Source organism: Pelodiscus sinensis, chromosome 13 (assembly GCF_049634645.1).
Source record: "Pelodiscus sinensis isolate JC-2024 chromosome 13, ASM4963464v1, whole genome shotgun sequence".
In the NCBI taxonomy this organism is placed as follows: Eukaryota; Metazoa; Chordata; order Testudines; family Trionychidae; genus Pelodiscus; species Pelodiscus sinensis.
Window position 1 is genome coordinate 2157752 of NC_134723.1, and position 27711 is coordinate 2185462.

Below are 27711 nucleotides of genomic sequence, written 5' to 3' on the forward strand. Positions count from 1 at the left end.
GGGGACTCCACAGCTGCCCCCGGACTCCACAGCAGCTGCCCCTTTAAAAAGCAGCTTCTGGCGTTTCAAAGGGGCAGCTGCCATGGAGCCCGGGGTCAGCTGGGGAGTCCCATCTGACAAAAGGGCCCCAAGAGACGTCTCTGATCATTAAGGGAGCCTCTGGGCTCAGAGACAATGGTCGGCAACTGGATGAAGGAAGAAGAGAGGGGACAAGACGTTATCCCTTGTGAAGGAAACACTCTGCCAGCTGGAGTTTCTTATGAAAAGTGGATCCCAGGCACTCTGGACTGGACAAGAGCTGTAGGAACTGGTCATTGAGTGAAAAGTATCTAATTCAAAGGCAAGTAGCTTGTCAATAACTATAGGCTGCATGCTGCACTGTATGGTATCTTCTACCTGTAACTTTGTGTTTCAAATCCTTTTATTGACTTTTCTTTTTAACCTTTATCTCAAGCTCTGTTAAATCCATTTCAGTTTGATTTGGGCGTGTGCCTGGTGCTAAGGGAGGTGTTGAGCTGAGGTGAATGAAACCTCTAAGCTGGGGTGCAGTGATTCCATGGGGGGGCAGAGGTCGAGGGTGCTTTCCGGGCCTTTGGGGACAAGGACCTGGCCACTCTAGTGTAACAGAATAGGGTTTGTAAATTGCTGCCTGCAGAGAGGAAGAGCGGGGCTACAGGAACGGTGTTGGGATATCCTCTGGGGACACAGAGGAGGTTCTCTGGAGCTTTGAGCAGTTGGTGGTAATTCACCCTGGACACGCCTTGGCTAATCCCCAAACGTGCCACACCCACACCTGTGCTAGACTGTATACCCGTGGCTGGTGGAAGGATGTCAGTTGTTCTCAGCCTTGACTGAGCTAACTCTGAGAAGCGTCCGCCCTTGGTGACCACGTTCATCTCCAGCAGCTTCGGAACTCAGTATGCTCCATCTCACAGAATGCTTAAAGGATGTTCTGTGCAGACATCCCACGATATCCATGGCAACCAGCGAGTTCTTAGCTTTCAGCAGACTCCGCACATGGCCCCTTCAGTGAAATATTGTGAAGATGGCGCTCACTGGGTGTAGCTAGGCCAGTGCTTGGGCAGAGATTGCAAGTGTGTACTCCTTGCCTGTTGTCAACACAGGGTGCTTGGGTCACACCCTCTACAAGTCCAATCAAATTAGCTTGAGAGAGACTTGAACGATAACTTTAAGCAATTGCTTTTGATATACTGAAGTAGCTCATTTAGGACCAATCTCTCCAGGAGCAGGGACCACACTCTTAAAAGTGTTAAAAAGCCAAGACTTTCCTGACCTCTTGGAGACAGACTGGGAGGCTACCATGCGTAAGGTATTAAAAACTTGATACACCTAAGTGAATGGAACAAGCTATCTTGGTGGCTTGCACTGTTGTTCTCGGTGTACCTGTGCAGCCTTAACTTCAGCTTTAACAATTGCTTCCAAGGCTGTACTGGTGGGTGCAGGGCACAGCTGTAACACTAATGGTGAACCGCTGAGTGTAGAACAATGTGGTTCTGGGCGAATTAAGACACTGATTGGTTTAAAAAGAACCAAGTGTCCTCATCTGGGACACACTGTTCACGGTAAAAGCTGACCTGAAAGCTAACCGCTCCCTGGACTCAGTACAAATCTGTCTAAGATTGGCTCTAACACTAACCCCACTGGCAGCTCTATCTGGTTACATGTCAGCTTTGAAATCTAACTGGTACCTGTGCACATTTGTACCACTGACCCCTTTCGTGCTTACAGACCGCGCTCCCTGTACACCCTTGAAGGAGAGCGTGACGATGCTCAGGGCACACGTGCAGCCACAGTAGACCGTACTGGGAAAAAGGACTCCAAACTCAGGTGCCTGGGGCATGTTAGTGGAGTGTGCGTGTGGACAAGACGTGCTGAAGAACTCCAGCCACGATTCAGGTAAGGGACTTTCCTTTCTAAAAACAGGAAATAGAGTTACGGTAAATGCCCGGGACCCTTAACTTTCCCCTTGAGCTGGCAATACTGTCTGGGAATTCTCTGCCTGCACTCTCTGAGTGGGGACAGCTGGACGGATTGGGGAGGGATCAGTCTGGAGCGTTTGGCAGAGGTGTGCTTGTGTTCTGGTTAACCATTTACAACCCTAATTGATATGAAAATTGGAAGCCATCTTTGTCAAAACTTTCGGGCGAGTAAAGGACCATGGCATAGGCAGTCTGGCTGGGCTGCGGTTCACAAGCAAAGAGCAGCCAGGAAGCAGCAATCAGTGAGCCAATATTGGAGTAATTGCTAGAACAGGGATTGATCAGCAAGAGTGGGGATCAGGGTCAGTCAGGCTGGGTCAGAGACCAGAGACGGTGCCAGGATGGAACCAGCAAGAGACACTGGAGATCAGAAAGTAAGGCGTGGGCTAAAGAAGTAGCAGGCTAGAAATCTGTGTGGCTGCTCACACAACATCCCAGGGCACCCTCCAGGATTCAATAGTGTGTGTGATCGGTCAGAGGGCTGCAAGGTACTGCCCCTCTGGACGCTGTGGGTGGTAGGTACTACCTGCAGTGCTCTGCATGTCCTCTTTAGAGGGGATATGGGAACATCAGCTGGCCCCTCCACAGAGCAAGGTTCTGATCCCATGAATCCTTACAAGCCATTTGTCTTTGTGAAAATCAGAGAATGGTGAAACACCCATTTATGTCCATAATTCACGTATGCACCTTGCAGACACAATTGCTATCAAAATACACTTTGGGGAGACAGATGGAATAAAGAAAAACTTCTCACAGGTACAAAAGGAAGCTTCACTAAAAGGGACAGAACTATTTCAGAGCCCAAGAGGGCAAAGGGTTTCTTCTGAGGGGTGGGAGTACACGTTATTAAAGCTTTAAAAAACATTTTAACTAAATCATTAGTAAAAGTAGATTTACCCTCCATAAGCTGGTATGGCTGAAGGACTAACCACAACTGAAGAAAAGAAAGACATGCCTTCTGAAAATACAACACTCCACAATGAAATGGTGCTAGAAATGGGTCTACATCACATGTGCAAATCCACAACAAACCCCTTCTCCATTACACCTATAGCAGTTACTTGTGAACTGGTTCCTAGAATGTAACAGTACATTTCTGCACCTCTAACAAACAGCCTGGCACCAGCCCTCCCACACTCCTACTCACTGTGCAGTTAAAAGAAGGAACTAAAGATCCGGACAACAGACCAGCCCTGTCTGTTGCCACAAGGACGGTGGCAGTGGCTCCATGAATCCTGTTGGTAGGGGAATCAAATCTGAATACCAGTTTTCTCGGCTATGCTGGCGCTATTGAAATCCCCCTGCCCTTCTCCTGTTGTTCCTTTATCACTCTCCGAATGAGGGGAAGTAGGGGGACCTTATGTCCTGACCCCACTGTCTCAGAAATGTATCCAATATCGATTCCTTAGCTCTGCTTGCTCTGGAGCAAACTGGTTTTTACCTTTCCTGTTGCTGCTGGATGCAAACAGGTGTATTTTCGGCTTTGCCCGTGACTGGAGAGCTGTGTTGTTTTTTCCTTCCCAGACTCTCTGTGCGTCTAACAAGTTAATCTGCAGGCATGTTTTGTTCCCCCACTAACAGGGTGTCAAACCCTTCACTGGACAGCAGAGGATTAAAGAACAACTCTGGGCTCAGGATGTGATGCCCCTCCCCTCTTGCCAATCATGCTCCAACTGCAGGCAGGGTTGAAAAGGATTGATCGAGCATCCAGGCAGCTTGCCAGACAGGGCAGGGAGCAGGTCCTAGCCAGACCGAGGCTGGGAGAAGGAAGGTCATCAAGCAGCAGCTCCTAGGGGTCAGAGATGGGTAGGCAACTGGCAAACTGATGCTTATGTGGATACCTTGCAGCTCAGTGCAGGAAAAAGGGAGGTAGGAAGTGACCCAGGGAGGCTGGCTTGAGGGCCCTCCAAGTGCAAGGTACTGGACAGGTCTCATATGGCCCTGGATTGGAACCCAGTGGAGGCCCAGGTTCCCCTACTCCCCCTCCCCCCTTGCAGCTGCAACCACTGGGTGGCATGACCACTGGAAACTGACAACTGGGTGGAGTGACTGTCAGAGAGTGTGGCCACTAGGTGGCGGACCACAAACCCACTCTCACCCCACACACAAACGTGTATTGTGTGAATGTCATTCTGTGCGCCATTTCCAAAATATAATGCCTGGAAACAAACAGTTTATAGAATAAGCTCCCCCCCTTACTTGTCCAGATATTATAGTGCCATCATATTGTCTATTACTACCTGGGTTTGACTCGCAGCAGGAAGGACTTCAAAGCTAGTCTTCTGACTCTCAATTCTACAACACTGATATGTCGATTTTTTCCTTTTGGTGACCAATAAGCCCTGACAAATTGTTTTTCAGGTGAACTCCCCAATCTAGCTGCATCTGAGGTTCGTGTCACTGACGGTGAAAGGGAATTGAAAGTGTATGTTTCATTGCATTTTTTAGTGTGTTTCCCCCACGAGCGACATTAACACTTACTGTGGAATTACTATTTTGTGGTGCACGCTGTGTAAACCTGGTCTGTAATTTGTTCCTAACCAGTTCTGAAGATCTCTCAGCTGAAGCTAAGGATATGGCGGCACAGCTGTGTTTGACAGACCCAGGAACTGACTGCTATAGAAACTAGAGGAAGAGATCTATATTTTATATACACCTTTCCTCTTGGAGAAAAACTCTTTCCACAGTAGAATCTACTGTGGCCCCTATAAAGCAGATCCTCTGAGTAGGGTTTAAGCACAACTTTGCCCATTTTATAGGTAAGCCCAGACTGGCAGAGAGAGAACACATTTGATTTACATGTACTAAAATGTCTTTCCTGGAGGATGCATCTAAGAATCAGTGCATACTGCCCATCTCTCAGAGATGTGAAAACAGTTAACTGGTTAACATCCCTGCTCTTAGTCACTGCCCCTCCAAGCAGGACTTTGGCTAACAGGAGAGCTACGGACACATGAAAAGGGAGGGCCTTGTGCTGAAAATGGACCTCTCGTACAATGAAGAGCAGGTATTTCAGATGACATGGTTTTCTAGAAACTACACATCTTAAATCCAGAGCAGCAGCCTAATCCACAAGGCAAAGTGCAGGGTTATAGAAGTTAGGGAGAACATGCAGACACAAAGTGTCCTTCTTTAAGTGTTTTATTTACTTAAATCCAAAATAGGACAAAAGCTCCATCTTTTTTAAAATAGAAAATGTGAGTACAACCCCCCTTCCCTCTGGGCTCTTGCGAAGAACTGTCTCAATTGCTTCGAACTGCAGCTGAGTGGATCCACCTCTTTCTCCGACTCTGATCTCTGCCCAGAGATGAAATGGGTGGGTTGTTGGTGGGAAGGGTCTGGATTTGAATTGTATATTCACATGCAATAACTTCCAGGATTCACCTACCTGATGTAAACTCCAAGTGATAATACAAACAGGACAAACAGTCCCCAAATATGTCGGATGCAAAGGACGTGACAACTGACTGTCCTCCTGGTACAAAACTGGGGGGTTAGTCTCACACACACTCTTCTTCACAAAGCGAAAGTAAGTCAGTGCACGAGTAAGAGAGGGGCTGGCTGGGCACGGGGCTCCGGATGCTGCTGGTCAAGGTTCCGATGCTGGTGCTGGCTGTACGTGGCTCACCCCTCCCCTTCTTTCCCCTACCCCATAGGGACCCAAACAATCCCCCATGTGGCCCCTGGCCCCAGCATCGCCCCGGCCCTGGTGGGCTCAAGTCAGCAATCACAGCCCAGGTAGCCTGGCCACACTGCACGCAGGGATCCAGCAGCCGGGTCCGCTCCAGGGACTGCTCCCCCCAATCCCCGCAGTGCCACTGACTGCTCTCCCCAATCCCTCAGTGCTACTGACTGCTGCCCTTAGCCCCCCCCCCCGCCTGGAGCTCTCTGGCACCCGCACCCCGCCCTGAGCCTGACAGGCCCCGCCCCCGCCTGCAGGGGGTGCCCCGGGCCAGGGCCCCCCCGAAAGGGGAGATGAGGGCCCGCTGGGGGAGGGGCGGGGACGGGTTCAGCTCCAGCACCCGCCCCGCTCTCGGCTCCAGACCCGGCCGCGGCTCGCTCGCTCCAGACCCGGCCTCCGCAGCGCCGGGGGGGCGGGGATCACGGGCTGGAAGCGGGCCCCGCGGGGAACGCTCCGCAGGCTCCCCCCGCCCCCGCGGCGCCTCTTCCGCCCCCCCCCCCCCCCCGCGCGGGGCGCGGGGCCCGGGGCCACGTGACCCCCGCCGGAGGGGGCAGGGCTGTCCCCGAGACGGGCCCCCCCGCAGGGCGGTGGGCGGGGCAGCCTGTCCCGCCCCCGGGTCCCGGCCGCTCGGCTCCGCACCTGCTCGCCCGCCCGGGGGCCCCGAGGCTGGGCCGGCGCCTGTCGGGCGGGGCTGCGGCCCGGGCCCACGCCGCTCCCGCTGCCATGGCAACAGGCCGCGTGCGCCGCCGGGCGGGGCGGAAGGGCCGCGGCGCGCGCTGCCGGGCGGCGCCCTGCGGGGCGGAAGGGCCGCGCTTCCGGACATGCGCAGTCGGGCGGCTGCCGCTCTCGTTCCTGCGCACGTGTGCTGGGCCGGGAGCCTGCAGCTGCCGCGGGGGCCGAGCCCGGCCTGTGTCTCCGCTGGCCCGATGGCGGAGGAGGCCTTGTTCCGGAGCGAGCACCCCGTGAGCGCCAGCGAGGATGAGGTAGGAGCGGCAGCGAGCTGGGGGGGGCCCGGCTGCTGTCGGGAGCGCGCAGGCCCCCCGGGGCGGGCAGGGAAAGGGATCCTGGGGGACTCGAGGGGCAGTGGGGGCGGGGCGCGGGGGGGCTCGTGCGGGGCAGTGGGCGCCGTGCCAGAATGCCCCGCCCCAGAGGTCCTGGTGCCCCCCTGTGCCCCTCCCAGCGGGCGGATCCCCCCTGGGGAGCGCCCCGTGCCAGCTCGGGCTGTGCTAACTTGGTCCGCTTTGCGCCAGGGGGACGGCGATGAGGAGAAGCGGCATCAGCAGCTCCTGGAGGCTGTCAGCTCCCTCGCTGGAAGGAAGCGGTGAGTGTTAGGGAAGCGCTTGCCCGCCCCCCAAGGCTCGGCTGTGGGGGGCTCCTAGGTGCACTCATGTCCAGGCTCCCTTGGCTCTCCTCATGTGCTCAGGGCAGCTGCAGCAGCAGCCAAGCCCCCTCCGTGTCTGGGAGGCAGCTTGCGCCCCATGCGCCCATCACAGCCATAGAACAAGGCTCCGTGTCTGGGAGGCAGCTTGTGCCCATCACAGCCATAGAACAAGGCTCCTCCAGTCTGACCCCCTGCCAGGACGCAGGAATGGGTTCCCCTGCACTGGACTGCTTGCTGCAACGGGGGGCTGCTCCTGGGCTGCACACAAGGGGTCTCCATGCCTCCCGCCTCCTCTCTTCCAGGCGGAAGCTGGCGGAGCGCACCGAGGCGAGCGTGCAGGTGTCCGAATTCAATCTCAGCTGTGAAGGTGAGCTGCTGCTAGGGCTGTGTTGGGCCTCCTCCGAGCGGTGTCTGCAGCTGCCACGCAGGGCTCCCCAGGCATAACTGGGTCACTTCTTCCCTCTTCCCTGGCCGAGCGTGGGCAGCTGCGCTGGGCTGCCAGCGGCGAGGGTGCAGGAAGCCAGCAGATGGTTCCCTCTTGGTGCCCTCTGCTGGGAGCTCGGACATCCTGCCTGTGCTGGTTCCCACAGGCGCCGGGGAGAGGCTGGTCCTGCCTGAGCTGCTGGGCTCCATCCGGGCCTCGTCCTCCCTGAGCACCGTGAAGAAGCAGTTGAATCGAGTCAAGCAGAAGAAGTCTGTGGAGCTGCCACTCAGCAAAGAGGAGTCGGAGCGGGTGAGCGGGCGTGCGGGGTGGGGGGCAGGGCGGGAGTGGGGACTGGAGCCAGGGGCGGCCATGGCGATAAGCAGTGTCCGTCTGTCAGGCGAGTGCCGCTTCCCCGCTGGGCTACTTGCTGGCTTTCCTTGCTAGGCCGCCCTCAGGGCCTGGCCTCTTCGCAGGCCTGGGCCTGTTCTGTGCTCACAGGCTCTCCCTGGGGCTGCAGGTTGTGCGGGAGGCTGCCTACAGCAAGACGTCGAAGGCCGTGGCCAAGTGGGAGCAGGTGGTGCTGCAGAACCGACGGGCGGAGCAGCTGGTTTTCCCCCTGAAGCAGGAGCGGGGGGGCGCTGCACCCATCGAGGAGGTGCTGACTGGTTGGAAGGTGGGTGCTGCGGCGTGGGGAGGGGGGCTGCAGCCTGGCACAGTGGGCAGGCCCTTTTGGGAGGGCTGGTGGCAGAGGAGTCTTCGGGCTTCTGAACACCAGGGGAGCCAGCCTTGCTCTGGACTGAGCTTCAGGCATCCAGCTGAGAGCCTGGGCCGGGGGGGGGCAGGGCCAGCTTGTACCTGTGCTCCCAGACTAGCTCAGCAGGACCATGGCAAGCCATGCAGCTTCCAGGGGAAGGCTGTGTCAGGCTGAGCCACGCTGAGCCGACACCCCCACGGCCTGCCCCACATTGGCGCTGAAGCACCGCGCCCTGCAGCATGGCCAGGAATGCACGGGGAGACATGGCCCCCCAAGCTCTGTGAGCTTGCTCTCTGCCCCCCAGATCTGAACAGCCTCCTTCCTCTCAACCTTCCCAGGCCCAAAGGGATTCCAAGTGGTCCAGGGGCCTTGCTCAGGGAGGACAGGGCAGCTCAGAGCCCCTGCAGCTCCCTTCTCTCCCTGCTACATTCCTGACCCCAGCCAGGTTCCTGACACCAGGTTCTCGGCGCTTGCTGAAGTGAGCGGGAGCTGCCTTGGTAGCGTCCCCTGCCCCCCAGCTCTGCCTCCCCACCCCCACCCAACGGCCAGATTGCTGCTCTTTCCTTCAGGCTCCGTTTCTCATGTGCCTTTGCCGTTGGGACTGCGGCCAAGTGCCTCTCCTGCGACCCCAGGGCGCCGTGCACGGCTGCACCCGTGTGGCTAGCAGGCTCTGTAGCTGGGCCCGTCTTCTGGGGGCGCACAGTGCCTGCCTGCTCCACGTGCTGACAGGGCTGCAGCCCGGGCCTGGCTGGGGTCAGCCCCAGACCGGTGGTGAATTTTCACCAGAAGCCATAGTGCACGTGGCGGATACTTGCTGTTGTGCCCTCTTGGCCCAGCAGACTGGTCTCAGAGTCCCCACCCTGAGACCCCCACAGTGGGAAGGCCCAGGGCAGCTAATGGGGGGACGTCACAGTCCGCTTGTCTTGGTCGGTCTCACCCCGGGCTCCTTAGATCATCCCTAGTCCGCTGCCCCCGGAGCTATAGTGAAGTGGCCCCGTTCACGCTTGGGAGAGGCGCTAGCTGAGGCTGGGGGCACCCACATGGCTAGCAGCCCTCCCTGAGGTGGGGGGCTTGTGAGGGGGCTGCTGAGACTGGCCAGGGTGTCCCCTTTGCTACCTTTGGGCTCTCGGGGAATGGGCAATCCCTCCCTCCCTGTGGGCCTGGCAGGGGGTGGGTGGGATAGCTCAGAGCCGGTGGCCGGGGGGGCCCAGTGAGATCTCCCCCCGCACGCCTAGCATGCGCTCACTCGCTGCCCTCCCTGTCCCAAAGGCCCGAACGCCGCTGGAGCAGGAGATCTTCAGTCTTCTCCACAAGACGCAGCAGCCGGTGACGGACCCGCTGCTGACGCCCCTAGAAGAGGCCTCGCTGCGGGCGATGAGCCTGGAGGAGGTGAGTGGGCTGTGCCCCTCGCCCCCCTGGGGTGCAGGCCCCCCTTGGAGCTGGCCATCACCCTGTGCTGTGCGTTGCAGGCTCAGCTGCGCCGTGCAGAGCTGCAGAAGGCCCGGGCCCTGCAGTCCTACTATGAGGCCAAGGCCCGGCGGGCGAAGAAGATCAAGAGCAAGAAGTAAGGAGCCAGGCAGGTGTTCGCCTGTGGGGAGGCTGGGGGGCCAGCTGGCAGCCTGGGATCCACTCCAGGTGCCCTGCCGGAGGTGGGGGGAGCGTGGCTAGTGAGGAGCTGGCGGCCTGAGTCACGGCGTGCCTGGGGAGGGCAGCCCGGCTGGTGCCCTCATCCTCCCACTTTGCTCTTCCTGCGCAGGTACCACCGTGTGCTGCAGAAGGGCAGGAGCCGCAAGGCCCTGAAGGAGTTTGAGGAGCTGCGGAAGCTAGACCCCGAGGCTGCCCTCGGCAAGCTCGAGGAGATGGAGAGAAAGAGAATGGAGGTGACGCCGCCCGGGGAGCCTCCCCCCGCCGCCCGGGGAGCCCTGGCTGATGCCTCTCTCTGCTTCCTCCCTCCAGGAGAGGATGAGCCTCAAGCACCAGAACAAGGGGAAATGGGCCCGCTCCAAGGCCATCATGGCCAAGTACGACTTGGAGGTGAGGAGCCGTTGAGGGGAGGGGCAGCCGGGGGGGCTGCTCTGGGCCTGGCTGCCAGCGTGTCCCCGTCTCCCCACAGGCCCGCAAGGCCATGCAGGAGCAGCTGGCCAGGAACAAGGAGCTGACCCACAAGGTGCCCTTGGAGCCGGAGGGCGAAGAGGAGGGCGCCGTGGCCGAGGAAGGCCTCCTCCCGGACTCGGTCAACGACGTGCAGCCCAGCACAGAGGGGGCCAACCCTTGGATGCTGGGGAAACCCAGCAGTGAAGCCAAGGGCTCTGGGACGCAGGAGGACCCCGGCGAGGACCCCGGCGAGCCTGCGGCCCCAGAGGAGGCTGGGAAGGAGGAAGAGGAAGTGTCGGAGGAAGAGCTCTTGTTACAAGAGTTCGAGCAAAGACGATGTGCGCGGCGGCGGCAGGCAGGGAGCCCGGGTCCTGGGGGTAAGCAGGTCGGAGACCAGGCTGGGCAGGCCAGCAGCAAGGGGAGGGGTCACGTCGGAGGCTCCTGCCACCATCTGTCAGGAGGAGGTTGGGCTGGAGGAGGGGTTGCGGGAGCCCCCTGTTGTCGGGGTGACCCTGCATCTCCCCCATCGGGCGCCCTGGCGGCCCCGGGGCACGCTTCCCCAGGGCGGTCCTGCCTTCACCCGGTGCGCTCCTTAGGCGCTGGCGAAGCGGAGGAGACCCGTTCGTGTGTGGAGCTGCCGGCAAAGGTGCAGACGGGTCCTGGGGGGGACCTGCCTGCCCAGGAGCCCGAGGGGCCGCTGCTGTCGGAGCAGCTGGACAGGCGGCGCACGCTGGAGGAGATAGAAGCTTTGGGCCAGGAGGAGGGGGCGGAAGAGCAGGAGCGGCCCTGGCCCCCCGGGACGCTGCAGGAGTCACAGGAAGAGGGCAGCCCTGGGGGCGGGCACACGGGCGGGAAGGCTACCAAAGAGAAGAGACTGATCAGCTTGCAGGCTGTCCTGGCCGGGGAGTCCCGTGCGATCCAGTGCCCTGCCCTGCCTGTCTCTGTGCTGGATGAGGTGAGCCGGGCTCCGTGCTGCCCACAGCCGTAAGAGGGCAGGAGCATGCCATGTGTGTGGGAGGCGGTAAGGGGGGGGGCTGATTTCCCAGCGGGTGCCCTGGGGGCTGATCTCCCTGGGGGAGGGGGCCGGCGGGTGCCCTGGGGGCTGATTTCCTTGGGGGGAGGGGTCTGGCGGGTGCCTTGGGGGCAGATCTCTCGGGAGGGGGCCGGCGGGTGCCCTGGGGGCTGATTTCCTTGGGGGGAGGGGTCTGGTGGGTGCCCTGGGGGCAGATCTCTCGGGAGGGGGCCGGCGGGTGCCCTGGGGGCTGATCTCCCTGGGGGAGGGGGCTGGCGGGTGCCCTGGGGGCTGATTTCCTTGGGGGGAGGGGTCTGGCGGGTGCCCTGGGGGCGGATCTCCCTGGGGGAGGGGGCCGGCGGGGGCTGATCTCCGTGTCTGGCAGGAAGAGGAGGCTGCCGACCAGAGGCTGGTGATCCAGGAGGCCTTTGCGGGGGACGACGTGGCTGCTGACTTCCTGCGGGAGAAGCGCAAGGCGGAGCAGGCGGGGAAGCCGCAGGCGGTGAACCTGGTCCTGCCCGGCTGGGGCGAGTGGGGTGGCAGAGGGCTACGGCCGAGCGCCAGGAAGAGGAAGCGGTACGTGAGGCCCGCTCAGGGCGCCCAGTGACTCGCCCCTCGCTGGGGCCCGCTGGCCTCATCTCTCCTTGTGTCTCAGGTTCCTCATCAAGCCGGCGCCGGGGCCACCACGGAGAGATCAGCACCTGCCCCACGTCATCATCAGCCAGCAGCGCAACACCCTGGCTGCAGCGCACCAGGTGAGGGGGCCTGCCTGCCCACGCCTGCTCCCTGCTCGGCCGGGCTAGGGAGGAGCTGTTCCGCACGGGTACGGACCAGTGGGTGCCCTGGGCTGGCTAGGAGCTCCATGGCGCCGGGGCTCTGGCCAGCAAGGAGGCTGTGGCCGGAATCGGTCTCCACCAGGACTAGCCGCACCAAACGTGGCCTTAGCTGCCAGTAGGGTGCCAGGGTTCCTAGCTGCAGCGGGCAGGGGCACCCCGGGCACCCTGGCTTCCCTGCAGCAGCCAGCGCCCCAGCTGGGCTCTCCACGGCTGTGGCAAGGCGCTGGGTTCTCACTCGCCCTAGTGCCGGGGTAGTGGGGGCCTGGAGTGAGGCGCCCGGCACTGGCCGTTCTCCCTCCAGTGTGGGTCTCTGGCAACCCCCTAGCAGCACCAGCCGTGCCCAGGGCAGTGCCGAGCTGTCTCTCCTCCGGCAGGTGAACGAGCTGCCTTTCCCCTTTGACCGCCGGCAGCAGTTTGAGCAGAGCGTCCGGGCGCCGGTGGGGCCCACGTGGAACACACAGCGAGCCTTCCAGAAGCTGACAGCCCCCCGCATCCTCACCCAGCCGGGCCACATCATCCAGCCCATCTCGGCCGAGGACGCCAGCCCCCAGCACGCCATGCCCGTCCGTGGAGGCAGCGCTGCCCTGCCGGCCACACCCCAGCGCTCCCGGCGCCACCAGCGCCCCCGCAAGGCAGCTCGCTAGGCCGGAGGGGCCACGCTGCCGGGGCAGCACAGAGACTGAGCGTGGCCGTGAAGCACGTGGCCAGGCTCTGGCGCGGCTAGGAGCTGCTGGGGGGGAGAGCTGCTGGAGCTAGGTGTGGGCAGAGGACACTGCCATGCTCCTGCCCGCACCGAGTGGGCTGCGTTTGTCTGGAAGCGGGGCTCCTGCCTCAATAAATGCCCTGGCCCCTCCCTGCAGACTCTGCGCCTTTCCCCCGGCCCTTCCAGGCAGGCAGCGCAGGGTGGAACCGCGCTTGGCTGCTGCCAGCCGGGGTGTCCCACCCAATGTCGGGGTGCTAATGTTGCTCCCTCCTTCCCCAAGCGAGGGCCGGGCCTGGCTGTGCTAGCTGATGCCCACAGGCCCGGGAGGCTTTGTGGGCGGGAGCAGAGAATGGGTCCGTCCCTCCTGGCGAGGAAGGCAGCTCGGTGGGGATGAGGGAGAGTGGACGCGGGGTGGTCTGGCTCACGCGGTGGATTCAGGGCCAGCAGGCAGCGTGCACTTGGATACAGCGGCGTGGGAGTCTGGCAGCAGTGTTGGCCGTTGGTACAGGAGGGGGCTGAACTGCCCAAGATTTGGGGTGTGGCGGCTCTGGGCACGAGCGCCCCGGCAGCCAGTGCCCGGAAGAGCTAACAGGATCCTGGGCTGTACGAACAGGGACTCCGGCAGCAGCTGGGGGTTTTTTACCCCGGTATCGGGTGCTGGGGTGACCGCTGCTGGAATCCCAGGCCGGTGCTGGTTCCCCTAGTTCCAGGCGGGTGTCGGCCCGTTGGCGAGGGGCCAGAGAGGAGCCCCAGGAATGCAAACCTGCGCCAGCCTGAACCATTCATTCCCTTGGCGAAGCTGAAGTCTGGGGCGCAGGCACTCGGACCCGCCAAGGGGAACCGCTCCCAGCGGGCCGGCCGGCAGAGATGGGACGCTGAAGCCAGATCAGCCCGGCTGGAGATGACGTGCATGGAGCGAGCCATTAGCCCCTGGAACAGCTTCCCTGGGGCGCGGGGAGTCTCCACCGGTGCTGTTTTTTGAATCCTGCTTGGCTGCCTTTCTAACAGCTGCTCTGGCCCGGGGTGTGACTCTGGGGGGGAGGAGGGGCCCAGCCTCCTGCTCTCACCCCCCCGCTCTGCATTGTTCCACCCCTGCTTCCTTCCCAGGGCAGGGCCATGGGAGGCAGCCCGGATCCGCGCGGCGCTGGGGGCAGAGGCTGCATGCCGGGGGGGCTGGAGCGGGCGAAGCGCAGAGCAGGCAGCCTTCACTTCCCGCCCTGCCCCCACCAGCGCTCTGGGCTTTCCCCACAGCGCTCTGGGGCCTGAAAGCCCTTGGCTCTGCTCCAGCTCTGTCCTGCCCCAGGTCGGGGCCGAGGGCGGACTCAGAACCCGCCGCCTCCGCGCCTCGGTAGCCCTGAGTCCAACAAGCACTGAGGCACGAGCAGCCCCTCCCCCGGTCCAGCACCTCCCCCCCCCCCCCCCCCGTTCTCCCCCTGCTCCCGCCTTGTGGCTCCTCCCAGCTGGGCCTGTGGGAAAGCATTGATCAGAGCACCCTCCCCAGGCCTTAACCCACATCTCCAGGAAGGGGGGAGCTGGCCTGAGTCAGCCACGTGGCCAGCTGGGACCAGGTTTGCTGCTCTCCCTCTGCTGCGGCCAGAGGACCCACCCCCAGCTTCACACCGGGGCGGATCCCTGGGTGTTCACAGGGGTGGCGTGGCTGGGGCGGCAGGCCTGGTGTGCACATGTAAGCTATGCTGTGCCCCCATCTGCCACACACTGGCATGGGGCTCGTACGGGGCCGGGGGTTGCCCTGTGTGCACAGGTGGTGCACGTGGGGAATGATGCTGTGCACCAGTGTGAGGTGCACGGGGGAGGTGGCTGTGCATCACAAACACATCTGGGGCGCAGCAGAGGCAGCTCTGCTTCCATAGGCTGCGCCCCAGGCTGACACCTGCTGGGGTGGGGCTCCTAGCACTGTACTGTGCGGAAGGGGGGGCTGGCTCCTGCCCCTACCCTGGGCTCTGGGGAGGGCTCATTTGGACCCAGGTCTAACCCCTTGGGGTTCACACCTCTGCTGCCTTGAGACCCCCCCATGCTGCGTGTGGCACCCACACACTGCAGTGGCCTCCCCCTTTGTGGGGCTGCGTGCCTTCAACTCGTGGGGCTCCTGCCCCGGGCTCTTCCTCTCTGATGCTAGAAAGCCTCCTCCATGTTTCCTGGTGGGTGAGCTCAACGAGCGACGCAGTCGAGTCTCCCTGCAGCCCGGGGCCTGTCCCATCCCTCGGGTCCATTAAACCCAGAGATGGACACTGGGCTTTGCAGACAGCTGTCCTGACACAAGTGGCCGTAGATGAGACCCGGGGGGGGGGGGGGAAGGGGCGGGTGTGGATCTGGGGAGTCTCAGTAAACTCAGCGAATAGCAGGGTAACAGAAACCGGCTTGGAGGCTGTTCCAGTGGTATCTGAAACCCAGTCGGGTTAGAGATGAATGGAGCTAAGTGTGGAAGAAACTGGGGTGAGAGATGAGATTTTATGCATAATCATCGATATTTCATTAGATCTGCTGGGGTTTCCTTTGGGACGTGGTCACACTCAAGGAAATGAAGAATAAACCTCGGCTCTGTTTGCTTATCTGCTTGGTAGCCTCTCACTGGAAATAATATCCCAGCCATTGGGGAAGGGTTCAGAAGCTCTTGGAGGTTGTGGTTCTGGCAAAATGACCAGAAAACCAGACAAAGATCAGCTACCTAGTCAGGTATTGAAAAACGTACTCAAAAGTATAGTCTGGGAGGGGAAAAACCAACATACCTGTCAAAAATTTTAATATTAACATTTCATAGACCTACTAGTCTGTTAAATGAGTCCGTAGAAAATCACTAGACATGACAAAGGTGCGGTAATTCTGCCCAATCTAACACGGTAACCTCGTTAAACAGAAAGATCTGGTCCCTGTATTCTTGTACAATGTCTTTTTAAAGAAAAGCTAACTATTGTAATGATCGCTGCGTTCATGATATTTACCTGGCAAAGACCTATACACTTGTTAAAGTTTCCTAAAAAAAATATTAGGCCTCCAAAACCAGGAGCTGGACTTGAAAATCCAGAGACTTCAAAAGAAAATCTATTTAGGCTCTTTTTCTTCAAGCTTTTTGCTGCAAACATGCGGAATAAAAACCTGATCTTTAAAATGCTAGCTGAAATTCTCACAAAATCCCTGGTCTCAAAGGCTGGGGCTTTTAGAAAAGAAGTTTTGAGAGTTGGGGGCATGTGCACTAAAGTTAAAGGAGCGTTTCTTCCCCGGGTGGTGGGCAGCCACCCCTGAGGAACATGACACGGGCGGCTCTCGCGCAAGCTGCTGGCTTGAGATGGCTGAGCGCGGGGCTTGGCTGCTGCAGGGGTGTAGGTTAGCAGTTGGCATTCTCTACCTGGGCTGTAGGGTGGCCTGGTCAGGCCTTGCCTGTGCCCTTGAACTCACGGCTCTTCCTTGCTTTGCCCGGAGTGAGCCAGTGCACTCGGTTTTCGGGGGAATGGTTCTCCCGGCCAGGGCTGTGAGCCCGCGGCAACACGACCAGCCGGCAGCATGGAGGATCCAAGCCCAGAGCCCTCGATTGCCTGGCTCCTTGGCCCAGAGAGGGTTCTGTGAGCACTGGCCTGCGGGCTACAGCCCAGTGAGATGCGGTGGAGGCAGGGGGGTAGCGCGCAGGCGGGCGCCTCTAGCAGCAGCTCCGGTCTCCGTTACCTGGCTCCTCTGGTCAGTCCAGCTGGATGAGGGAGCCGAGCCCGGGGTCTGCACTGCCTGGAACCTCCTTCCAGAGCAGCAACCCAAGTGAGGCCTCGGGCTGGGCCCGCCTGTCCCGTGCCAGGCCCAGTGGCGGGAGTGCACTGCCCCCCATGCAGCCAGGGCCTCGGCGCTGCCGCCTCAGGGTGCATTTCGGGCCGGCTGCCGCTCGCCCGCCCTGCCCTTGGGGCCTGCCCACCCGCAGCAGCACTGGCCAAGGCCACGCACAGGCAGGCTCCTCCCTGCTCTTGCTCTTCGCCCCGGGCTGCTGGACCGGCACCTCGAAGGCCTAGCTGGGGCATGGGCAGGGGGGGCCATTTACCCTGCTCCCTGCTGCCAGGCCCCCGGCCCCCCAGATGCTACTGGACTCATCCTGGGTCACGCCAGGGACACCTCACACTTCCCTCGCCAGGGTACTGCCTGCACACACTGCTCCCTCGGGCACGACGGGCAAGGCACCCGCCACAGCACGGTCTGCCGCATTTCAGATCCCCCAGCGTGCCCCTCACGGACGGACACACACTGTACACACACACACACACACACTGTACATACACATACACACACACACACACACACACACAGCACGCCTCTCACAGATGCACCCACACACTACACACATGGTGTGCCTCTCAGACACACCCACGCTACACACACAGCGTGCTTCACAGACACACTTGCACAATACTGTGCTATACACACAGACACACCCACACAGTACCGCACTACACACATACAGCGTGCCTCTCACACAAACACACCAACCCACCTAGATCACGGTGTTTGTCATAGTGCTACCCTTTCTAGCCCCCTGCCTCACTGCACCCATCAGACATACACTGATGCACACAGCATCTCCCCACAGTGTGCTTCTCTCTGACACTCCCCACCCAAAGCGCCAGCCCCCCACACCCAGTGCCAAACACACAGAGCTTGCCTCTCTCTCACACACACCTCCCCCCTTAGGGTATTACACACACAGTGTGCTTCTCAAACACCCCCTCTGCCCCTCACACAGCACCCCCAGTGTGCTTCTCAGATGCCCCCTCCCACCCTGCACACAACACTCCCACAGCGTGCTTCTCTCACACACTCTCCTATCCCTCACACAGTACCCGTGTGCTTCTCAGACACCCCCTCCCATCCCCCCAACGTGCCTCACACAACTTGTGCTTCACACACACACAGCACTCCCACACTCACAGCATGCCTCTCGTAGACACCCCCATAGCATGCATCTGCACACACACTGCCCCCACAACGTGCCTCTCACACCCATACCTTGCACACACAGCACCTTCCTCTCCACAGCGGTGCTACACACACAGTGTGACTCTCCTACAGACACCCCTGCATACACAGCGCCCCACAATGTGCCTCACACACCGTGTGCTTCACTCACACACAGCCGCCCGCACGCATACTGCACAAACACAGCACACACACACACACACGGCGCCCAGCAAGCACACTGCACAAACACAGCACACACACACACACAGCTCCCCGCACGCATACTGCACAAACACAGCACACACACACACACACGGCGCCCAGCAAGCACACTGCACACAGCACACACACACACACACACACGGCGCCCAGCAAGCACACTGCACACAGCACACACACACACACAGCCGCCCGCACGCATACTGCACAAACACAGCACACACACACACACACGGCGCCCAGCAAGCACACTGCACACAGCACACACACACACACACACACGGCGCCCAGCAAGCACACTGCACACAGCACACACACACACACAGCCGCCCGCACGCATACTGCACAAACACAGCACACACACACACGCACACAGCTCCCCGCACGCATACTGCACAAACACAGCACACACACACACACACACCCCACCCCGCCCCCACAGCCCCGCCCTGCTCTCCGCTTCCCCTTCCTGGCCAGCCCGGGCGAGAGGCTGCTCCCCGCGGGGCGGCTCCCGGGGCGGGTCTTTCACTTTCTGCGCTTCCTGCTTCAGCCCTTGGCTGGCCCCAGCCCGGCTCGGCTCGGCTCGGCCCGAGGCTGCTGCACTGGCTCGGCAGCTGGCCCCTGCCGTTCGATTCCAGTCTCCGCTGCAGCCCTGCCCGTCCCCACTGCCCCTGCCCTGCGTGCCCAGCCCTGCCCATCCCCACTGCCCCTGCCCTGCGTGCCCAGCCCTGCCCATCCCCACTGCCCCTGCCCTGCGTGCCCAGCCCTGCCCGTCCCCACTGCCCCTGCCCTGCGTGCCCAGCCCTGCCCATCCCCACTGCCCCTGCCCTGGGCGCTGGCACAGGTGTTCTGCAGCGAGGGCACAGCCGCCCTCTCCCCATCAGATAGTGTTTGCAGTAGAGGAGTGCCTGGGGCTCTCCTGTGCCAGGGACCGGAGACCAGGGCAGTGCCTGCCTCAGATGAGGATAGGGCCCCGTTGTGCCGGGCGCTGCCAGACACGGGGAGAGACGGTCCTGGCCCAGCCGTGATCAGGGCCCCGTTGTGCCGGGCGCTGCCAGACATGGGGAGAGACGGTCCTGGCCCAGCCGTGATCAGGACCCCGTTGTGCCGGGCGCTGCCAGACACGGGGAGAGATGGTCCTGGCCCAGCCGTGATCAGGGCCCCGTTGTGCCGGGCGCTGCCAGACACGGGAAGAGACGGTCCTGGCCCAGCCGTGATCAGGGCCCCGTTGTGCCGGGCGCTGCCAGACATGGGGAGAGACGGTCCTGGCCCAGCCGTGATCAGGACCCCGTTGTGCCGGGCGCTGCCAGACATGGGGAGAGACGGTCCTGGCCCAACCGTGATCAGGGCCCCGTTGCGCCGGGCGCTGCCAGACACGGGGAGAGACGGTCCTGGCCCAGCCGTGATCAGGGCCCCGTTGCGCCGGGCGCTGCCAGACACGGGGAGAGACGGTCCTGGCCCAGCCGTGATCAGGGCCCCGTTGCGCCGGGCGCTGCCAGACACGGGGAGAGACGGTCCTGGCCCAGCCGTGATCAGGGCCCCGTTGTGCCGGGCGCTGCCAGACATGGGGAGAGACGGTCCTGGCCCAGCCGTGATCAGGGCCCCGTTGTGCTGGGCGCTGCCAGACATGGGGAGAGACGGTCCTGGCCCAGCCGTGATCAGGGCCCCGTTGTGCCGGGCGCTGCCAGACACGGGGAGAGACGGTCCTGGCCCAGCCGTGATCAGGACCCCGTTGTGCCGGGCGCTGCCAGACATGGGGAGATACGGTCCTGGCCCAGCCGTGATCGGGGCCCCGTTGCACCAGGTGCTGCCAGACACGGGGAGAGATGGTCCTGGCCCAGCCGTGATCAGGACCCCGTTGTGCCGGGCGCTGCCAGACACGGGGAGAGATGGTCCTGGCCCAGCCGTGATCAGGACCCCGTTGTGCCGGGTGCTGCCAGACACGGGGAGAGATGGTCCTGGCCCAGCCAGGATTAGGGCCCCGTTGCACCGGGTGCTGCCAGACACGGGGAGATACGGTCCTGGCCCAGCCGTGATCAGGGCCCCGTTGCACCGGGCGCTGCCAGACACAGAGAGAGACGGTCCTGGCCCAGCCGCGATCAGGACCCCATTGCACCGGGTGCTGCCAGACACAGAGAGAGATGGTCCTGGCCCAGTCGTGATCAGGACCCCATTGCACCGGGCGCTGCCAGACACAGAGAGAGATGGTCCTGGCCCAGTCGTGATCAGGGCCCCGTTGCACCGGGCGCTGCCAGACATGGGGAGAGACAGTCCTGGCCCGGCCGTGATCAGGGCCCCGTTGCACTGGGCGCTGCCAGACACGGGGAGAGACGATCCCGGCCCGGCTGCGACCAGGGCCCCGGTGCGCCGGGTGCTGCCAAACACAGGAAGAGACGATCCCGGCCCGGCTGCGATAAGGCCCCGGTGCACCGGGTGCTGCCAAACACAGGAAGAGACGATCCCGGCCCAGCTGTGACCAGGCCCCGGTGTGCCGGGTGCTGCCAAACGAAGAGACGATCCTGGCCCGGCTGCGACCAGGGCCCCGGTGCGCTGGGCGCAGCCAGACACAGGAAGAGACGATCCCGGCCCGGCTGCGATCAGGCCCTGGTGCGCCGGGTGCTGCCAAACATAGGAAGAGACGATCCCGGCCCGGCTGCAATCAGGCCCCGGTGCGCCGGGTGCTGCCAAACACAGGAAGAGACGATCCCGGCCCGGCTGCGATCAGGCCCCGGTGCGCCGGGTGCTGCCAAACACAGGAAGAGACGATCCCGTCCCGGCTGCGATCAGGCCCCGGTGCGCCGGGTGCTGCCAAACACAGGAAGAGACGATCCCAGCCCGGCTGCGACCAGGCCCCGGTGCGCCGGGTGCTGCCAAACACAGGAAGAGACGATCCCGGCCCGGCTGCGACCAGGCCCTGGTGCGCCGGGTGCTGCCAAACACAGGAAGAGACGATCCCGGCCCGGCTGCGACCAGGGCCCCGGTGCGCTGGGCGCAGCCAGACACAGGAAGAGACGATCCCGGCCCGGCTGCGACCAGGGCCCCGGTGCGCTGGGCGCAGCCAGACACAGGAAGAGACGATCCCGGCCCGGCTGCGATCGGGCCCTGGTGCGCCGGGCGCTGCCAGACACAGGAAGAGACGATCCCAGCCCGGCTGCGACCAGGCCCCGGTGCGCTGGGTGCTGCCAAACACAGGAAGAGACGATCCCAGCCCGGCTGCGACCAGGCCCCGGTGCGCCGGGTGCTGCCAAACACAGGAAGAGACGATCCCGGCCCGGCTGCGACCAGGCCCCGGTGCGCTGGGTGCAGCCAGACACAGGAAGAGACGATCCCGGCCCGGCTGCGACCAGGCCCCGGTGCGCCGGGTGCTGCCAAACACAGGAAGAGACGATCCCGGCCCGGCTGCGACCAGGCCCCGGTGCGCCGGGTGCTGCCAAACACAGGAAGAGACGATCCCGGCCCGGCTGCAGGGGCGGTTGAAAGCACTCGCCATCTACAGCCAGGGCAGAGGGGAAATGTGGTTTGATCCAGGACACGCAGCAGGTAAGTGGCGGAAGCATAAACAGAACTCAGCATTCCCAGCCCAATGCCTATCCCAATGGACAACACTGGCCTCTACTGCAGCACATCCGCCCCTGCCTAAGTGATGGGCCACATCAGGCCATTTTGCACCTTCCTTGCCAGCGCCTGGTCCTGGCCGCTGCTGGAAATGGTACTAGGAAGGGAGCAGCCTGCCTGACAGGGGTCCCCACTGTCCCTCTGGGACAATTGGCAGGGCACCAGGTCTGATGCAGGGGTGTGGGGCTGGGGCATGTGCCCTGACCAGGTGTGCACAGGGCTCGGGGAGGGCGCCTGGGCTGTGGCTCCGGTGGGGAGGTGCGAGAAGACAGGCAGGCCGTGGAGCTGTGTGATGACAGGCTGCGTGCCACCCAGCACCGCTAGCAGTTCGCTTCCCACTGGCTTTGGTGGAGGGCGGGCGGGACTGGCCCTGGCAAGCAGCCCCCTGGCACGCCAGCTGCACCTTTCAAACGCTTCCCCCAGTTCACCCGCTGCACTTGTCCCGGGTCGAGAGGAGCCCCTTGGCTCCTGTGCAGTCAGCCTCCCTCCCTCCCGCCCGGACATGACTCCCACACGCAGAGAGGTCGTTCCCCCTCTCTGGCTCAGTGAGCCCCTCCCCGGCCGGCCCCGCTCCGGCCAGCTGCCTGGTCACCCCTTTTCTGGCTCTTTTGGGAAGGGGGGCTTCTGGAGCTGAGTGCATCCCCTGGTGCAGCCTCCCTGAACTGGTCCAGCACGAGCTGCCTCGCACATCAGCCGAGGACTCTTTCCCCCACTGACACAGCTCTCACGGGGGCTGTCTACAAGGCTGAGGCTTGGGAGGAGACACGAATCCCGGTCTGGGGGGGCCAGAGTGACTGTGAAGAATGGGGGCGAGCGCCCGGCACCCGGCCGAGCCGTCCCTCCCCGGAAACGAGCTGCTTCTCTCATACAGGAGCGTCTGGCCAGCAGCATAGGTGGGAGCATGACCCCCGTGTGGCCTGCCCCCTTCCAGGAGCAGCCCCTTCTGTCTGAAGCACCCGGCTCATTTACCAAGCCACCACGCAGCGCAGCGGCTGCTCTGCCCTCTTGGCACCAGGCACCAGCCGCAGCATGGTGAGCTTCCTCCGCCTCACCTTCTGGCTGAGCAAGGGCCCGAGGCACCAAGCCCTGGCTACAGCCCTCTCCCGGCCATCTCCCACCCAGCTGCTGGGAATAGAGTGTCTCTAGCAGGCCCCAGGGAGCCTCCTCCTGCTCTGGGAACTGCTGGGTAAGCCCCGGGAGTGGCGTTCCCATAGCCAGGCCAGCTCTGTCGCTCGTGGCTTTCCAATAAGTGAGGGAATGGAGTGGCCCGTGGTGCTTGGGGCTTCTCTCCCGTTCTCTCCTTGGGCAGGGGTGTGAGGACAGGCGGGCGCATGTGCAGCCCCAGCTGGCCAAAGCGTTCCAGACCCCCATGCACAAGGTACCGCGAGGGGGGTGCCCCTGGGCAAACATCTTGGGGAGCCACAGTGACTGTGGCTCAGCACCCGCGGTTCTTGCCCCAAGGGGACTTGTGGGTCCCCTGCAGCTTTGTGCCTGTGAGGACACAACAGGGCAAGTGTCTGGGCACTTGTAGGAGACTGCAGAGAACCCTGCTCTTCAGTCTCCACTGCACTGACGTAGGTTCGAGTCTCCCCCTGGCTCCCTGACCTGAGTATCCCCTCTAGACCCTGTAATGTTGCCTTGGTAGGGAGCTGAGAAGGTCACCAGGCCTCAGGAAGGCTCCTCAGGCCACATGGATCCACCGTGCTACAGCTGGGCTCCTTCACCGCAGGGAGAGATTAATGTAAGAACAAATAAATAACAACCCGCAGGTAACCTCCCCCTGCAGAGAGAAAGCGAATAAGAGGGGGAGCCCCACGTCACAGCTGTTAGCTGCATCCCTTCACGCACAGCTGGAAGGTGCCCCAACACCATGGTGATGGGCATGGTAGCAGCACCCGATTAGACTAGACGGCTTGCACGCTGCCGTGGTAGGAAATCTGCCGTGTCAGCATTATTGGGACATGCTCTGTGCAAAAGCCAGCAGAGAGAGGACGAAGTTGGCTGGCTTAGCCCCTCGCTGTTTCCCCACCGGCAAACGGGCTGTCGACTGCCAAGTGGGGATCCTGACGGGCACGACTGGGCCCGGTTCCTCTCTTGGGCCGGCCAGCGAGGCCAGGCTCTCCTGGCCGGGCGGCTCAGAAGGCGGCAGCAGCGTTGGGTGCGCTAGGAGACGGCCGATGTGTCTGTTGTGAAATTCGGAGGGGAAAGGCGCTTCTGTAATTAGAGAGCAAATGAAAACCAACCCCTTGCACCATTACATAAGGCTCCTCTTGCATGTGGTAACCCCCGAGAGGAGCGGCTCTATTAATGCACGTGCCTTCCTCAGAAGCACAGAGCGTCCCCTGAGAGGGCTGCAGTCGGCTGCCGCTCGCTCTTACTGGCCTACTTTCCCCGCTACGTCAAAACCGGGTGTGCAGAGCAGCGGCGCCTCAGCGAAGGAGGCTGGCGCTGCCCAGGCCAGGCGTGACGGGGCGCACACCCAGCCGGGCTGCGGACGGACACGCCGCTGCAAGGCAAGAGTCCTGGCGAAGGAGAAGGGGGTTCGTGGAGTCGGCGGGATCCCAGCCACACTGGCACATCTGTTGCATCTGATGGACCTCGGGGGAGAACGCGCCCTTTGGTCCGAGCGGGAGACTGGAGGAATCGGGGCGTATGCAGGGGACGACTGGCGTGTGCAGGGGAGGGTCCTGCCAGGAGAGCCTCTGAAATTCACCCGAAGCTGCTGCAGCGTGAGCAGTTCCAGGAGCAGGTGTTTTCCTCTGACTTTGGCTGGGGAGAGAAGCAGGCACAACACGCGCTGGGCGGGGATTCCAGCGCTGCTCTGCGTGGCGGACCTGGGCCCCTGGCGGGGGGCAGATGTCAGCGTGCAGGGTGGGCTTTCCGGTTGGCAGATTTGATAGTCCTCCAGGCCTGTCTCCGGGTCGACGAACCTCAGTCTCAAACTGCGCCGAGCAAGGAGGCAGCAGGAGGGACAGTCGTGACAGGGCCAGGCCCCCGCGTACGACAATGACCACTAGAGTTCCTGGGGGGGGGGGGGAGGATGAAGGCGGGAGCTGTGCAGAGGCCTGCGCAAAGCAGGAGGGTCCAGAGAAGGCCTATTTGGCCTGTCTCAAAAGGCGAGCGAGCTGCGAGTGGAATGGAAAGGCAGCACGCTTAAAACTGACAAAAGGAAATGCCTTTTTTGCATGGACTATAAATAAGCCGTAGAATATGCTGCCACCAGGCGTTACTGAGGCAGAGCTCTTGGTAAGAGTGAGAAGAGGCTCCTCGTTGTGTGAATTCCCAAACAGTCCCAGGGCGGGCCTGCCAGAGGGATGCTGCTTGGGGATACTCGGGACCCTGTCCTTAGCAGGGCCACCCCCCCGCGCCTCCCCAACCCCTCTCCTCAGGTGAGGGGCCCCCTGCTCGTCTCCCCTGGTCCCTCTCCTTGGCAGGCCACCCCCGGACTCCTCCACTCTGTCCTTTTCAGCATTCACCCTTTCCCCAAAGGTGGTCTCACCTGTGGCCCATCAGTGAGCGCTTCATGGTCTGGTTCATGCCCTTGAAGAAAATGTTCAGTAGCCAAGCGGGACCCCACTGGAACAGACCCGCCCAATGACTGGTCACCACGGACGGTTACATTTTGAGACCCATCAGTTCGCCAGTTTTTCATCCATCTGTGAGGTGCCGAGAGAATTCCACCAACACTCCTCCTGTTATCAGCCCTGCCAGCTCCTCCAAAATGACCTCAAGTTGGTTTGGCAGAATCTGTTTTTCCCTCCACTGCTGTTGATTTGTATTCATTACATTAGGCGCCTTTGGTTCGTTATCGATCGAGTTCCTTATCAGCCGTTCCGTTGTAGGGGAACCATGTTTCCTTAGGCGGACCCTTGTAAAACAGCTCGAATTCAAGTGAGTCCAGCGGCACTCGACTGTTGCAGGACAAGTGTTCAGACTCACATCAAGGGGACTAGGCCCCTGCTAAAGAAATACTGAATAGCGGCTTCTTTTTATTTCCCTTCTTTTCTTTAAGGCTTTAGGGTTCACATAGAGAGGGGTGACACACACACACCTATCCCCACCACAAGGAGATCTCTCTCTCATATATTTATATATATATATATATATATACACACACACACACACACACAGGGCTTGCCAAGCGGCGGGAAGCCTCGCTCACCAGCCGCACACTACCATGTGCTGCGCATGTGCTAACCGCGCTGCACAGCTGCGCCGGGCTAAAATCTACTCACCATGGGCGAGTAGATTACATTAATTGTCAAGCCCTGTGTGTGTGTGTGTGTGTGTGTGTGTGTGTATATATATATATATGGGGAGGGCCTGATCCGACCTTCTCTGCCCTCCATGCCAGGCAGCAACGTGGGGGGGGGGCATGCAGGATCACACGTTCCCTCCCCCCTTGGTTTCTAGTAGGGCTCACAGCAGAATGAGCTGGCCAGTGGCTTAGCAGAGCTCATCTTTTCTTCTCTGCGGGGGTGGGGGAGGAAGGGGCAAAGCCGGGAGAGGGCGGACGGGTGGGCACCAGCGGTGACGTGTAACTGGCCGCTGCCTGGCACCTGCCCATACCCACAGGCAGTGGCACTGGAACACTTTTAAAAGTGGGGGTGCGGAGCCTCCTCCCCCTGTCCATTCCCAGCTGCGTCCAGGAGCAAAGCTGCAGCGTGCAGGGCTGGGACCCCAGATATGGGGCTGACAGTGGGGGACCCCAGTACACAGGGCTTGTACCAGAACCCTGAGGGTATGTCTACACAGCAAAGTTATTTCGAACTAACTTTCCTAGCGTCTGCACAAGCCAACTGCTATTTCGAAATTAATTAGAAATAGCGGAGGGCTTATTTCAAAATCAGTAAACCTCATTCCACGAGGAATAGCGCCAATTTCAAAATTGCTATTTCGAAATAAGCACTGTGTAGACGTTTATTTCGAAATAGGGGGCCTCCAGCCCTTCCCAGGATGCCCTGCTGGCCACCCTGGCCACAAGGTAACTTCTGACCTGATGGAACCAGTTCTGGCTGGCCTTAAATGCGATTCAGCGTCCAATCAGTGTGGACACGCTATTTCGAAATAGCAAAAAGCATTTTTTGCGTAGACGCGTTATTTCAAAATAAGATATTTCAAAATAACTATTTTGAAATTAGATATTTCAAAATAACGCTGTAGTGTAGACATACCCTGAGTGCGGGGTTCAAACCAGGACACCAGCATTCGGAGTTGGCAGCAGGGCCCCCAACACAGGGCAGCAGCCAGGAACCTGCCATGCCTGTACTGCAAGCATGGCCCAGGCAGCTCCTATTGGCCAGTTTCCAGCCAATGGGAGCTGCAAGATTTTGCTGCACTAACCCCCCCCCCCAGGGCACATGGCAAGCAGATACACACATGACTCCCACAGCTGGCCGCTTTGAGTTGCATGTGGGGGCGCAGTAGGCAGGGAGCCTACCAGAGTCTCTTGGGGTATGTCTACACTACCCTCCTATTTCGAAATAGGAGGGTAATGTAGGCATACCGCAATTGCAAACGAAGCCCGGGATTTGAATTTCCCGGGCTTCATTTGCATAAGCCGGGCGCTGCCATTTTTAAATCCCGGCTGGTTCGAACCCCGTGCCGCGCGGCTACATGCAGCACGGGGTTCGAACCAGCCGGGATTTAAAAATGGCAGCGCCCGGCTTATGCAAATGAAGCCCGGGAAATTCAAATCCCGGGCTTCATTTGCAATTGCGGTATGCCTACATTACCCCGCTAGTTCGAACTAGCGGGGTAGTGTAGACATACCCTTGTGGGGCTGAGAGGTCTGGTAGGCCGAACCTGTTCTGTGGGCCATATTTTGCCCCTGGCCTGTGGCTATGATGCAGGGCCCTGTTGCGCCAGGTGCTGCCGGACACGGGAAGAGATGGTCCCAGCCCCAGCCATGATCTGAGCACAGGAAGGCTGAATAGCTCACTTAGGGTATGTCTACACTGCATTCCTCTTTCGAGAGAGGAATACAAATGCAGCTGAGCGAAATTGCAAATGAAGTGCAGATTTGAATTTCCTGCGCTTCA

General features: G+C 61.1%; 2 protein-coding genes and 1 long non-coding RNA gene across 3 annotated transcripts in view; 2 read left to right on the forward strand and 1 right to left on the reverse strand.

Annotated features, from left to right (window-relative positions):
- LOC112546198 (palmitoyltransferase ZDHHC9) overlaps positions 1-3604 on the reverse strand; it is a 28560-nt gene extending 24956 nt beyond the window's left edge. The window contains exon 1 of the mRNA XM_075896616.1: positions 3442-3604. The gene's annotated coding sequence lies outside the window, so the exon portion shown is untranslated. The remainder of the gene's footprint in view (positions 1-3441) is intronic.
- On the forward strand, positions 1192-4603 carry LOC112546200 (uncharacterized). Its single transcript, XR_003089841.2, has 3 exons — positions 1192-1330; positions 1750-1917; positions 4362-4603. It is a non-coding gene; the product is annotated as an uncharacterized LOC112546200 (long non-coding RNA).
- Positions 4604-6447: 1844 nt separating this feature from the next.
- UTP14A (UTP14A small subunit processome component) lies at positions 6448-13036 on the forward strand. Its single transcript, XM_075896610.1, has 14 exons — positions 6448-6665; positions 6933-7003; positions 7366-7430; positions 7654-7796; positions 8005-8160; positions 9511-9630; positions 9711-9805; positions 9998-10121; positions 10198-10275; positions 10355-10712; positions 10932-11290; positions 11733-11923; positions 12003-12102; positions 12558-13036. The coding sequence occupies exons 1-14, from the start codon at positions 6504-6506 to the stop codon at positions 12825-12827; spliced, it is 2292 nt and encodes a 763-aa protein (XP_075752725.1). The 5' UTR covers positions 6448-6503; the 3' UTR covers positions 12828-13036.
- Positions 13037-27711: the final 14675 nt, after the last annotated feature.